The 13,752-nt window shown below is 41.8% G+C and overlaps 1 protein-coding gene across 1 annotated transcript; it reads left to right on the plus strand.

Annotated features, from left to right (window-relative positions):
- Positions 1-1,643: 1,643 nt before the first annotated feature.
- LOC119474717 (otolith matrix protein) lies at positions 1,644-10,382 on the plus strand. Its single transcript, XM_037746906.1, has 9 exons — positions 1,644-1,889; positions 2,089-2,225; positions 2,799-2,901; positions 3,560-3,745; positions 5,330-5,504; positions 6,662-6,729; positions 9,139-9,323; positions 9,663-9,834; positions 10,001-10,382. Exons 1-9 carry the CDS (start codon positions 1,799-1,801, stop codon positions 10,009-10,011), a joined length of 1,128 nt encoding a protein of 375 aa, XP_037602834.1. The 5' UTR covers positions 1,644-1,798; the 3' UTR covers positions 10,012-10,382.
- The last annotated feature ends 3,370 nt before the right edge of the window (positions 10,383-13,752 follow it).

The raw sequence follows: 13,752 nt of genomic DNA on the forward strand, positions 1-13,752 counted from the left end.
AATAAACTTTATATGACAATTTTTTGGGAACGAAAGATTTGTGAGGTTTAGCCAATAAAACATACATTAACTCAAGAACTGTATAAGTACTTATTCACTACCAATAAGTACAGTTTTAAGTAGTACTAGCAGCTTATTTTAGGCTAGTGTTCCCATTTTCCCATCTTTGGTAAATATTGTACTATTCTTTATTTAACTATATACAGGACATGTCCAATTATGGAAGCATGCCTTGTGGAATAATTGTGTGTATCTGTACTAAAGGATAGCCTTTTGTAAAAAAATAAATGGAGTCTTTGTTGTTATGACATTCTTAATAAAAACCATCAATGAGTACAGCAATCTATTTCTCACTTCAAACCAAGAGAGACATTTATGCATTTTAAGAACATTTGTTCTCCACCCACAAGAAAGAGCTACACGAGCCACTTTATTCTGGACCAGTTGCAATTTTCTTATATTACCTAATGAAGTATCGGACCAGGTAGCCAATGTAAGGAAGCCAGGATCGGTGAGATGTGGTCATGTTTCCTTGTCCGAGTCAAAAATCCTAGCTGCAGAGTTGTTTATATACACACACACACTGTTTCCTGTGTTTAGTATTGGAGGTGGAGGCAGGCCACCATACCTGAAACAACCACCTCTAATAACAACCACTAATATCGTAAGAAATGAATGCACTTTTGTGAACTGAAACATATACTTTTAGGGGAAAAGAACAGTGGTGCTGTTTCACACAGAGTGGGTGAAGCTGTTTTTTTATCCTTATGTACTAAACAAAATAGTTTGTGAGACAAGAAGTGTCATCTGGGTGGCTTAACACCTCAGTGAAACAGTTCATTCCGAATACTATGTGACTGCTTGATTTAAACAGTCCCTCTGTGGTTCCTTGTCCCTTCACCCGTGCATGCTGAGGATCAGATACCCCACCCTACCTCCCCACCCCAAAAAAAGAGCCCTCCCTCTCTGAAAAGCTCCATGAAAACTAAGATGACCCTTCATCTCCTGAGCAATCATGCAGATCTGCCGTTGCATAACACTGCACCTAAAAAGCGGATTAGAAGATGAGTTCATTTTGACTGTTTTGATTTACTTAATTCTTTGTTGGCTCAGTGGCTGTTTAGAAAAATGCTTGTGAGCATGTGTGTGTGTGTGTGTGTGTGTATGTGTGTGTGTGTGTGTGTGTGTGTGTGTGTGTGTGTGTGTGCAGAGAGAGAGAATTGTATCAAGTAGCAGATATGTTTTCTCTCCACTGGGTCCCGTGGCTGCGAACAATAGCTAGTGCTGTTTGTTCTTGCTTTACCTGGGGCTTTAGTCTCCAGTGAGTCGGAGCAAGACCCAGCCGGTATCTATTCTCCACCAGCACGGCTCCAGCACAGAGACACATTGTCCGCAGCTTTTTTAATTAAAGACCCCCGGGTCAACGCTCTGTGCCAGGTGACCTGAACTGCCCCGCGCCTACGTGTGTCTACCACTATCCTCTCCACTGGGGATAAGTCTCAGTGGATAATTGGAGGTGGAAACGCTATACTGCTATCATGAGATGGAGGAAGGATTATCTACTGAGGAGTTCGACTTAAGAGGAGGGGATAGAGGAATAATGTAGTGTTTTATCCTTTCTACATCCAGCCTACCGGCCTCATTCTCCCACCTTTTACCCCCCCTTCTTTCTCTTTTTCTGTCTCAGGGCCAGGTTACAAGAGAGGAAGGCGGAGTGTTTCTTCAATGAAATCCACCTGCTCCTCATCTCTGTTGTATTAGAGAGATTGACCCAAGCAGGTTTCCTACCAGAGCCGACATGGAGCGTCTAGAGAGAAGACTGCCTGGAGCTTTCCTCCTGCTTCTGCCTCTTCTGTCTGTCAGCTGTGTCTCCAATACAAAAACCACAGGTACATCCAAAAAGAATGTCAATTCAAGACTATTTGTGGATTAACTCTTACTTAGGTGCATGTTTAAAATGATGTCTAACATGTTTTAAAAGGTGGAGTTGGGGTGTAGTTATGAAACAATTGCAGGTTCAGTGTATGTTCACCTCTACTGTATTTCATTTTCACTCATTTCCAACTCTTCCCCCACTGTTTTGTTCAGTCTCCTGGTGTGTATTGGGTGACGCCGAAGAGCAGAAGTGTCTGGATTTGGCCGGGAACGCCACAGCTCGGAATATTAGAGGAACTTTGCAATGCGTCCGTGGCGTGAACACCAGAGACTGTATGGACAGAATCAAGGTACCTGAAGAAAAAGGGGATGGGGAAGTGGATTGATCAGTCTATATTAATACATAATATGACTATTTTCACCTTCATTAGAGTGGCAATCCTTAAGATTTCAGTCCTAATTGATTTAGGATTTATATTTGAGAGAAAACAATGGATTATGCTTAGAGTTGTTAGTCTTTTTGTTGATACATGAGCTTCAAGTTTTCAGAGTTGTGCGCATAGTTAAATTTCTTTGCGTGTATACAATGGAGAAAAACAGTAATTTTCCAGGAATATCACCACATAATATAATAATATTAATAATAATACTGCAAATATATAAATATTTCAATGCTTTCCTCAGTCAATCACCATTGTGTTACCTCATTTGGCGATAGATAGTGACTTGACAGACATTTATTTACGTGAAAATCTTCGAGATTGCCACTTCAATGACTCAAATTCCCTAAAATATGAGAGTTTGCGGTGGGAAATAGACTGAAATATTACACAGTAATCCAGCATTTTTTCTGGAAGATTTGCATTTTCAGTGTTTGGAATAATCGACATTTGACATTGACAGAATAAATGTGTTTTTGTCAGAATGGGACAGCGGATGCAGCCTCCATGTTTGCAGATGACATCTACGCTGCTGGCCTCTGCCACGGCCTGGAGCTGGCTGCAGGAGAGTCCCACAACGGAGTGGGTAAGTCACAGGTTTGCGCACCTCAGCACACTTTTGTATCGATACCAAATAACCGTTCATTACTCACAGACTACTTGAACAATAATGAAAATAATTAGATATGTTCAAAATGTACCTCAAAAGGGAGATTTGTCAAGTATTTAATACTCTTATCAACATGGGAGTGGGAAAATATGCTTCCTTTATGCAAATGTATGTATATATTTATTATTGGAAATCAATTAACAACACAGAACAATGACAAATAGTATCCAGAAACCCTCACAGGTACTGCATTTAGCATAAAACAATATGCTCAAATCATAATATGGCAAACTCAAGCCCAACAGGCAACAACAGCTGTCAGTGTGTCAGTGTGCTGACTTGACTATGACTTGCCCCAAACTGCATGTGATTATCATAAAGTGGGCATGTCTTTAAAGGGGAGACTCATGGGTACCCATAGAACCCATTTTCATTCACATATCTTGAGGTCAGAGGTCAAGGGACCCCTTCGAAAATGGCCATGCCAGTTTTTACTGTCCTCTCGTCCCAACCGACCCCACTCTCCCTTACAGTATGCTTGCCAGAGCCACATATACAGGTGTAGACACATTATCCTTTGTGTCTTGTATCTCTATAATAATGTTCTTACTGATCTGACAAATGCTTTCTCCAGATGCCATTAGCTACTACGTGGTGGCGATGGCCCGCCGCTCCTCCTCAGACCTGTCCCTGCTGGAGATGCACGAACGCAGCTCCTGTCACCCCGGCATACGCACCACAGTGGGGTGGACCGTTCCCATTGGCTACCTGGTCAACACCTCTCAGATCAGCATAGGGGAGCAGTGCAACTTCCCCAGAGGTGAGACAGAGCTGGATGGGTTAGTGGAGGTGAGGTGAGACAGGAAAGGTGAGGGGATGTATATGTGTGTGGAAGCTATTTGAGAGGTTCAGAGGGAGGAATGGGGAAGCAGTGATGTGGAACGAAGAGTGAAGGGATGGAGGTAAGAGGAGAAGAGTCAGTTAGAGAACAGTGCATCTGTCTCTGTAAATGTGAGAGTGTGGGGATGAACAGAAAGACATATTGGAAGATCATAATTTCCTCAAGAGAGCGAGAAGGAAGCAAGATGGATAATATGAGTATCTTTTAAAGGATGAGGCTGGTGATATTCATCTTAGTTATTGTCAACAAATCCCATGAAACCAACAATGAATTGATCCCACTAACAAATATTGTCTGATTCATCTTAATCCTCTTTGCTACAGAGCTCCATTGTTTTTCAGAAACTATTAAAAACACATAAATGCCAAAGCACAGTGTTGCACTGGGTGATGTGTTCCTTTAATATGATAAATACGTATCCGTAGCTGAAAATAGTCAGCTGGGGATTAATACAGCGATATTTACTTCAGTTTTAGAGCTGGGCATAAATAGTGTTTAGACATAAAACTATATATTTGTGACCCATTTTAAAAGTTTGAAAAACATAGAAGAAGGTCCGCACACTGTAGCTCCCTTTAAGTGCAATTTATTGGCACATCTTAGTAAGTGACGTTTCGAGCACAAGCTCTTCTCAAGACTATTTTTTACTATTTTAAAAGTTTTCCATCTTCATAGGAAAAAATGTGTTTGGGGCTGAGAGCCACAGAGAGGATTGTATTGTAGTACTGGAAAGTACTAAGTAATGATGGCAAATTTCCTTTAAAAATGTGCTGCTACCTTACAGTGTTATTCCCATTGTGGTTGTCTATTACTTTATATGGCAGCAGGCAGGAAAAAGTAGTATAAACACTATTAAAACTGGAGTAAATATTGCTGTATTAACCTGCAGACACAATAAAGTATAAAAAAAAAGTTAAAAAATGTCTAAAGCCAAGGTGCTCTCCAATCCAAACCCCTAATATATTCAGTTTACTATCACATAAAACAAAGAAAAGCAGCACATCTACACAAGTCAGAAGCGGAAACTAAAGAACGTTTGTCATTTTAATCAATTACCAAAATAGTCCCGAATTCATTTTGTGTTAATTGATTAATCAGTGTCTCTGCTCGAAGTGTTAACTATAGTTTGACCCTTCTTTTTGACACTCCGCTCATTTTGAATAGAGCAAATATCATTTAGTATAATTGTAGGGGAGGGCAGGATGAGTTAGAAGTGGCTAATTGGAGGACTGACTTTTTAATTAAGAATGAATTATCCTCCTTTAGCCCTTCCTGTTCTTCCTCCAACGTTTCCCAAATTTTTTCACGTCAAGGACCCCCAATATGACAAGATTTTATCCCAGAGTCCCCCATCTGATAGGACTTTTGCCTTTAGATGTTTTATTACAGAAAGTGTATGAAAACCCATGACCAAAATGGTTATATATTCTGTCATTGCGTTACTTATGGATAGCATTATATTGAAAATAACCGCTCTAACTCATTCGTTGTCTTCTTCTCCAGCCGTTGGCAACTTCTTTGGCTACAGCTGCGTGCCGGGCGTTAAGGACATCCAGCACGACCCGAGAGGCAACAACCCCAAGAACCTGTGCGAGGCCTGCATAGGAGACGACAACGACAGACACATCTGTGCCAATAACCACAGAGAGAGGCACTACGGAGAGGCGGGGGCGCTGAGGTACAACACTGACACTAATAACATGGGAAATAATACGCTATAATGGCACCCAGAGGCGGAGTAGTCGCTACGACCTCTGCCTCTGTGTCTCCCCTACTTCATATCGAGTTCGGCCTACTGACTCCATAAAGGAAAAATAGTCATTAAAGCTGCCTGTTCTGAAAATATAATAGAGTGATGATAGTAATAACTAGAATGGCACTCGGAGAGCGCAGACCTCCGCCAAGGTGCCCGAGTATGATTGCCCTCCCTCTCCGTTCAGCTTGCACCATCATCCACGTGTATTTGTGTTTATGATGAGATCAGCTGTACGTAGCGGAGCATCATAAAACACTTACAAAACAAAATAAAACTCACCTTAACCGTCGTCGTTACTCTTTCCAACGATCACCAAGTGTGCTTTGGTCAAACTCAACTGTAATTTCACCGAGTTTAATGTGGAAAAAAACGCCGAATCTACAGTTGTGAGGGTTGTGTGTATACTCCTGCATTCTGCAAGGTAAAATTATAATTTTTGTGGATGGAGTCTGGTGGCTTTGAAGAGAGCGATATAACGGCTTCAGTTCCCCGACGGAAAGGGCCGTCTGACCGCGAGGCAAAGCGACCGTAGAAAAACACATTTTAGCCACCTAAGAAAATCTGTTTTTAAGTGTACTTAAGTGTAATATTTTCATATATATATACACCAAAATGTTAATGTTCAGATTTGAATACATAAGGAACACCACTGGGAAGCTACACAATGATATAAAAGCCTAAAAAGAAAACGGACCACCCTTTAAAACAGACTGCAAACAGAACATACGGCTTGGATGTGTGCTGCAATTTCATTTTAATGTCAGTTTCACTCATTGCCTGCACTTGTAGACAATGACATGATTTCATTCACAACTCACAGTAGATTACTGTGTATTACAGTGCAGCAGTGCTCAGTAAAATAGCCTTTGGTGTTGTAGTTAAGTGTGTGAGTGATGGGAATAAAAGGGCTACCGGGGCTGTTATTAATTCTTGAAGTGCAACAATAGGCGGCAGAGGGAGTTTACTTACGGTCTCCAGAGTCATGCTGTTACAAAAACATATTCCCAAATGTGCTGATTTCCATTTAATTCATCTATTTATAGATTAAATGTGTCTGATTATTCATTTTCTTCTTTCAGGTGTGTTGCGGAGAACCTCGGCGATGTGGCCTTCGTCAAACACACAACCATCTTTGACAATTTGGACGGTCAGTGTGAATGTGCATTTCTAGAAACTACACCACTGGTTACATTATGATGTCATTTTACCATTTAAATGATGTAGGTTGGTAATGAGAGAGAGAGAGAGCGAGAGAGAGAGAGAGAGAGTGTGCTAGTCCATGTCAAGACACAGGATGTCAGTGTTTCACAATGTTTAAGAGTCTTCACACCGTGTGAAATCCAGAGAACAATGAACAGATTACAGTGTTTATACAGGATATGAGTGTGTTTGTGAGACAGAGATAGACAAAGAGACAGATAGATGACAATAAGATTAAAGGAGAACATACGTGAGAAACAGATATCACACAGATAGGAAGGGACAGACAGTGGTTCAAAAATGTTTTTGTCCAGCAAAAAAAAAACAATGCCCCAATTCTTTGTTTGCTGCATCTGCTCCTCCGCTTTGGACAACATCCAAAATTAATGGTGATCATTATCGCGGTCACGCTACACAGACTCTGCTGGTACAGCCGAGAAGGAGCAGTTTGACGCCGGCTCCACAAACACTGCAGCTGTTTAACGAAGCGTGCTTTCTCATATGGTTCAGAAACGTCCGGAGTCAGACCAATTAACGGAGGTCAGGAAAACACAGGAGGTCTGTGCGGTTGTCTTGGGAGGGAGGAAGTAGCTTCAAGGTGGACTATCTTTTGCCTCCAATTATTTTTTTGGCAAAATGGGGTTTTGTGTGCTTTTTAAATTCTTAGGTGGCTAACCAAAACGCTCAAAATAAAAAAATATGAAATATTCAAGACGTAGAGTCAACATTCACATCACAAGCTGATTTAATAAGCTGTAGCTAGCTAGTGTGAGCTAACCGTGATAAAACTCTGTGAGTTTGTCTGGAGTTGTTGGACTGTAAACTTTCCAATAAACACAAGGTTTTCATCCTGTTCGTGTCCCATGCGTTAAGTTTCACTTTCATGTTACAATCAGATGTTTGTTTGCGTCCTGTTTTCACAACATTCAGATACTTTTTCACTTTACAAACATAGTAGCCCAATCATGTAGTTTTTTTCTAAACCTAACTAAGTGGTTTTGTTGCCTAAACTTAAAGTGACACCAAGGGTTGTAACAATGTGGTCGTATTTGACGAGTTGGGATGAGAACATGTTGCTTGCTCACCACTTAGCTTCTTTCCAGATGGTCACGTCATGAAAATATCCGTGTATTGGAATGATCAGATGAGATGAAGATAAAAAATAAGAAGAGCCTTCTGTGTTTTTCCTCTTGACTTTACTCGTTGGATTGCTTTCCGCAATACAGTTCCTCTTGTCGTGCGCTGACGATTCAACCTGCTGAATCGGCCAACAAAATTCCAACACGGGCAGACTAGAGCAGACAGTGTGGGACACACCGCAAAAACTAGGGTGAGAGATGGCCCAAAATTGGTGTGGTCAGGGCATGGATGTATAAAGAGAAGTGGATAAGGCGTTGTAGGCGGGCTCTCGTTCATTCCTATGAGAGTTGCTCAGTGGTGCATGAAGACAAAATGGCTCGACTGCCGAGTGATAAAGTACCCGGATCATCCGGCAATCTTACGCAATCATTGGGCCCATAGAGCAGACGCAGTAGCGTTTCCTTTAACCCCGTTTCCTTTAATGAGACTTGGTCCGGGGCTCATTCACATGAATGGGATAGGGGGGAAAAAACTCAGAATTCGGCTATTAGTGCATTTCCCAACTTTTAGGACTTTTTTAATAAGGGCTATTTAACTGTTCATACTGGGAAGTTGATTTACCTCAAAAAAAATGTATCCGCTGAGTTACAGACGTCTTTTCCCCAATGTAAGTCTATGGGAAAAAGTATTTTTGGGCCCAATGGCATCACGTGACGGACACAGAAGTTGTAGTACTGCCGTTTGGCCACTACGTAAAATTTGCTTCAAAGCCCGACACTTTTCCTGAGGGGTTTGGGTCAGGACCTTATGGTTGCTACTGTAGGTTGTTAGCTAGTTAGCCAGGGATGCTACTGTTTGCAGCTTATGTAAGGGGCAAATGAACACGCTGTGTAATCCATTTTTTACACTTTTTTTCTTGTATTTTTGGTTTTGGAGAGGGCTAAAGAAGAAGCCACCCTCCAAAATCTTGACATAGCCTACTCAGTTTACTAAAGCCTCATGTACAATGGTTCAGCTTGTGGACAAATCCAAAGCTTGACAGGCCTGCCAACGTCGGGGGACGGGCTTTACTGTACAGCGGGTGGTCTTTGAGCAATGGTGCATTTTATTACTTATACAATTTTTAATTTTTAGGTGGAATATTTGGTAATTTCTTCTTTGAAAAGTGACATAATCTTTTTAATTTTTATCATCTTAATACATGATAATGCTGCTTCTTTGAGTGGGAGTTCTGAATGGGCATTAATTAAAAATGTGACACACCTCTGCTGCCCAGGTAAGAACCAGGAGTCCTGGGCCCTGGATCTGGAGCTGGAGGACCTGAAGCTGCTGTGCCCGGATGGAACCGAGGCGGATCTGGAGGAGTTTGGCCGATGCCACCTGGCAGCTGTCCCGGCTAACGCTGTGGTGGTGCGCATGGAGGACAAGTGCCGCGTCTGGAAGTTCCTGGAACGTTTACAGGTGGGTGGAGGCAGAAATTGTATCAGCCATGTGTGTGTGTGTTTGTGTGTGTGTGTTTGTGTTATTCTTCAGATATGTGTATTTATGTCTGTCTCATATCTCTGTGGAGTCTGTGTTATCGATCAGCACGTCTCAGAGTGCAGGTATCTGCTAAACTGTCATCCTTCTTCCTTACTGAGTGTGTGGGAGACGCCAGCATGACTGTGCTGAACCCCTGGCTACACACACACACACACACACAGAAACCCAAAGAAACACACACATGTGTACACAGAGCACGCCGACGCACACATTGCTCTCGTTCATTAAGTCCTGTCACACACTTTCTCTCTCCTGCAGAACGCGTTTGGCAACGCCACCGAGGGCTTCCGCCTGTTCAGCTCAGCGGGCTACGGCGAATCCGATGTGCTCTTCAATGATGCCACCCACCACCTGCAAAGGGTTCTGGGTAGCTACACCTCTTGGCTGGGCCCTACTTACACCACCATGCTGCAGGCCTTCGAGTGTGAGGGTAAGAGTGATTTTGCTTGTGGGTAAACGTGTGTTTATGTGGATCTGTTGATGAAGTGGCTGGAGGAGTGTGTTCTCCTTTGTGTGTGTGTGTGTGTGTGTGTGTGTGTGTGTGTGTGTGTGTGTCCACTGCAGCTGTTCTCATTATTGCGCTTTCCCTCCAACAGGCTTCTGCTGATGGAGCAGGAGGAAGACATCCAGAGCATCAACTTCCACCCCATCCCTCCCGTCTCCGTCCTCCCGTTCCGCCTTCCCTCGCTGCCATCTGTGTCCTTCTGCCACTCTGTCTCGCCATCGTCTTTGCTTCGCTTCTTGTGTTTGTTTTCTCCCATTCTCTATTATTACGCCCTCGTCCTCCTCCAACAGTAGTGCTCCACTCGAATGTGCTGGCTGGCAGGGTAGGACATCGCTAAGAGGGGCTAATCAGAAAAATATCAGAAAACGTCCCCAAAATTGAGCTTAGGTTTACTAATATTATTCTAGAAATGGTGTATTTCTGCATACTGGGGTCCCTAAACAGTCTTGGAATTACATAAATTGGGTATCACTGCAAAGCTGAGACTCTTGTGGATCCAGTGAGCCATCCAAGTTAGTCCCCATAGTAGCCATTTCATTGTAGTGAGACCATTTTTAAAAACTTGACCTCACTGTATAAAATGACCTCTGGTGACCTCTAGGATAATCACAGCCTCATGACACTTTACAGTCACAAACTAGAGACCTAGGGCATTCAGAGGATGGATGGCTTTCCTAGGTATACTGACAATAAGGGCATTTCTGAAATGTTGTCATGAACAGAAGTGCTCGCCATCCAATCACCAAAAAATGCAATTCTTGCAGAAATCTCCAAATGTCAAAGGTTTTTGACACCAAATCACAGCATAGCTTTTTCTATGGTGTTCCTCAAGATCTTGGTGTCTTAATGTGGTATTTTGGAGGGATAATTGATCATTTTTTATCAATTATCGAGTCGTAAAAAAAATGGTTAAACTTAGCACTAAATCTGTGTAATAAATGATATCAACCCCAAAATTGCCGTAACAACTTATGAGACATAAGTGAGCATGGGAATGACCCTTTATTTCAGATTTATGACTAGAAAATCTTGACACACAGTGCTGAGCTGCATCTCAAATTAATCTTCAGGTTCCCAGCTTTCAGATAATATACACCACTTCTATGTGACATCTACTGTTGATTTGCAATCCCCCCCTAAAGACACCCTGTACCCCCCTAAAAAAGACAAAAAAAAGTGGGTCTCAGAGAGTTAGAAAGAGAAAAGACTTTAATGGAAATCCCCCATAAACATGAAACATCACCCCCACTATTGATTCATACATACAAAAGCACTCCTGTGAAATGTTCCTACCCTGCATGTTTGTCAGGAAATTGTGTTGCATTAGTCTAAGCATCAGTGCCACCCATTCACCCCCCACCCTCCTCCCACAGGGTCTGTCTCTGGCACTGAACAACTGGGTGCTATTAACTTTGAGCTTAGAGGTCTCAGTTACTGTATGCGTGTGTGTGTGTGTGTTTGTGTGTGAGTATAGACTTTTTCCCACAGCCATTATTGCCCTAATTGGCAGTCTGGCATATCATACTGTTTGTGTGTAAGTGAGAGAAAGTGTGTGTGTGCATGTGTCTGTACGTTTATGTGTTATAGTGTTGATAGGATTGCTGCTTTCCCATGGCTTGTATAGCTTAGGACTTTGGATCACTGCTTTCTCACGTCTGTTATGGTGGAACGGACCATGCCAACTCGCAGTGTATTGTTACACTATACAGTTAGGAGATACTGGATTAGGGCTTGGGCTGCCTCCAGTGAGCTCCGAGTGAGTTAAAAGCTTTGATAATTTTCCTCATCTGTGACATTTGCATCCCCCCAAAAAACTTCCAAAATGTTCTCACCAATCCCTACTCTGTCTGTCCTGCTTCAACACGTAAAGGAATACGTGCTGCGTTTTCCTACAATTTATCATTTATACTTTAAGATTGCTAATAATAGCAGAGGGAGGATGACCAAGGCTGGTCTTTCAAGCAGAAATTAGTCAGTGCAGTGTGTGATATTATCAAAGAATTGTCATGACTTAATGTGCTATGAAGAAAATGTCCAACAAAAAAAAAATCCATTTATTTTTCTGATATGTTTAAGGAAATGTAATTAAATTACCAGCACGTTTAAAGCCTCACTTGACCTTGAATCATGTACTGTAAAATGTATAACGAACTGTAATTCTGGGGCTTTATTATCTTTATTATTTCTTTCACGTTCTGCACCACAGAGCTCGGCAATAAACTGATAAACCGGATGAAGTTCTCCTCGTCAAACTGTGGTTTTTGACCTCATCGTGCTGGAAGAAATCCAATGAGTTAGAGCTAATACAACAGATTCAAGTAAAGGAATGTATTGGGCTTACTGAAACAACATAATGCCTTCTTTTTTTTAAATAAAATCACATTTCATTACAGTATGTGTTGTGTTTTGGCTCTTGATGGCAAAAAAAACTCCCCAAGGTTGAATGTGCAAGATGAAAGACGCCACAATCCTTGAGAGAAGCAATATTTTGCACCTCATTTGTGAAAAAAAAATCTGTTGTACTAATTCAACTGTGGTTTGTACCATTGGTGCTGTTTCTACTGTTGTCCGACAGGCTTCAAATGATGTAAATACTCCTCACTCACAGCTTGAACGTGTAGCGCTGCTTCTTTTTTTTTGTTTTTCAACCAATTAAACGAATGATGATAAAGAAAATAATCCTCTTCTCGTCCTTTCTGGCTGACTTCTAATTATCCTGGAACAGCAACATGATATCTGTGTGGAAATGAATTATGTTTGATATAAATCTCTCTTGGTCCATCTCACACTCCCTTTCTCTGGCACACACATCCACTCAGAAATAGGCTGTTTGCTCCCTGACGCTCGTTTGGGAAAGGAAGGAGAGAAAATGAGGGGGAGGAATCAGGTCGTAGAGAAGTAGTAAAAAAAGTGAGGTCACCCACACAAAGACCTGCATAGAGAGACTCACAGGTGCTCACTCAGGTGGAGAGAAGCACCTCCCAGGTAGACAGGTGAATCAGGGACACTAAATCATCATAGGTGGTCCCCACGCAGAGACAGACCGCTACTCAGCGTGCACCAAATGCCCCTGCTGGCACTGCTGCACCTCATTTACAACATTAATCCTTTAGAGGAAGTCTGTGTCTGTGACGGAGGAGTACCATTTAGCAGCGGGCAGATACTGTAGATTAAACTGCATTGCAGCACAGTGCTGCAATCGCTCTCCATCCTCCGCCGCGCTCTTTGCTGGCCATGTTGCCGTAATGCACAAATAAAACTAAAACTAATGTGGCCTCAATGCAGCCCTCTCAACCTTGAGGTGTGGGTTTGTAAAGTGTGTAGTACCAGTGGTGGAAATCAACTAGTAATTTAATATGTTTTGCACTTATATAAACAGCATAAAAACAGATAACAGAAGTGAAAAAAAAGATAGATCAAAAAATCATAGGCGTATACAGTGGACCTCCCCCAAGCGGATAACCTAATATAAATGAACTAGTAAAATAAAAATACACATATTGCATACATATGACCTCAAAACTGTACTTTGATGTATTTCTATGTTATGCCACTCTACACTTCTACTGCACTGCAATTCAATTTTACTTTTTACTACTGTATCTGACAGCTGCGTATTAAGATGTTACAAAACATATAACTTTCTAATGAAATATGATGCACTGTTATAGATAAAACTACCCAACAGTACTTAACGTAGATCAAATTAGCATCTTCTGACCAGCTACAGCATTACAATCTGTGGCGGGAACTTTTACTCAAGTACTATATAAGTACAATTATAGGTACTTGTACTTTAATTGAGTATTAACACCTTATGCCACTTCACTTCTACTAGGCTAC

This window comes from Sebastes umbrosus, chromosome 16 (assembly GCF_015220745.1).
Source record: "Sebastes umbrosus isolate fSebUmb1 chromosome 16, fSebUmb1.pri, whole genome shotgun sequence".
Taxonomy (NCBI): Eukaryota; Metazoa; Chordata; class Actinopteri; order Perciformes; family Sebastidae; genus Sebastes; species Sebastes umbrosus.

Excerpts from the sequence above, each read along its gene's own strand:
- LOC119474717 (XM_037746906.1), top strand. The coding sequence starts at position 1,799 with ATGGAGCGTCTAGAGAGAAGACTGCCTGGAGCTTTCCTCCTGCTTCTG. Across the intron at positions 1,890-2,088 it reads CTCCAATACAAAAACCACAG|TCTCCTGGTGTGTATTGGGT; the intron begins GTACATCCAAAA and ends TGTTTTGTTCAG. Across the intron at positions 6,730-9,138 it reads CATCTTTGACAATTTGGACG|GTAAGAACCAGGAGTCCTGG; the intron begins GTCAGTGTGAAT and ends TCTGCTGCCCAG.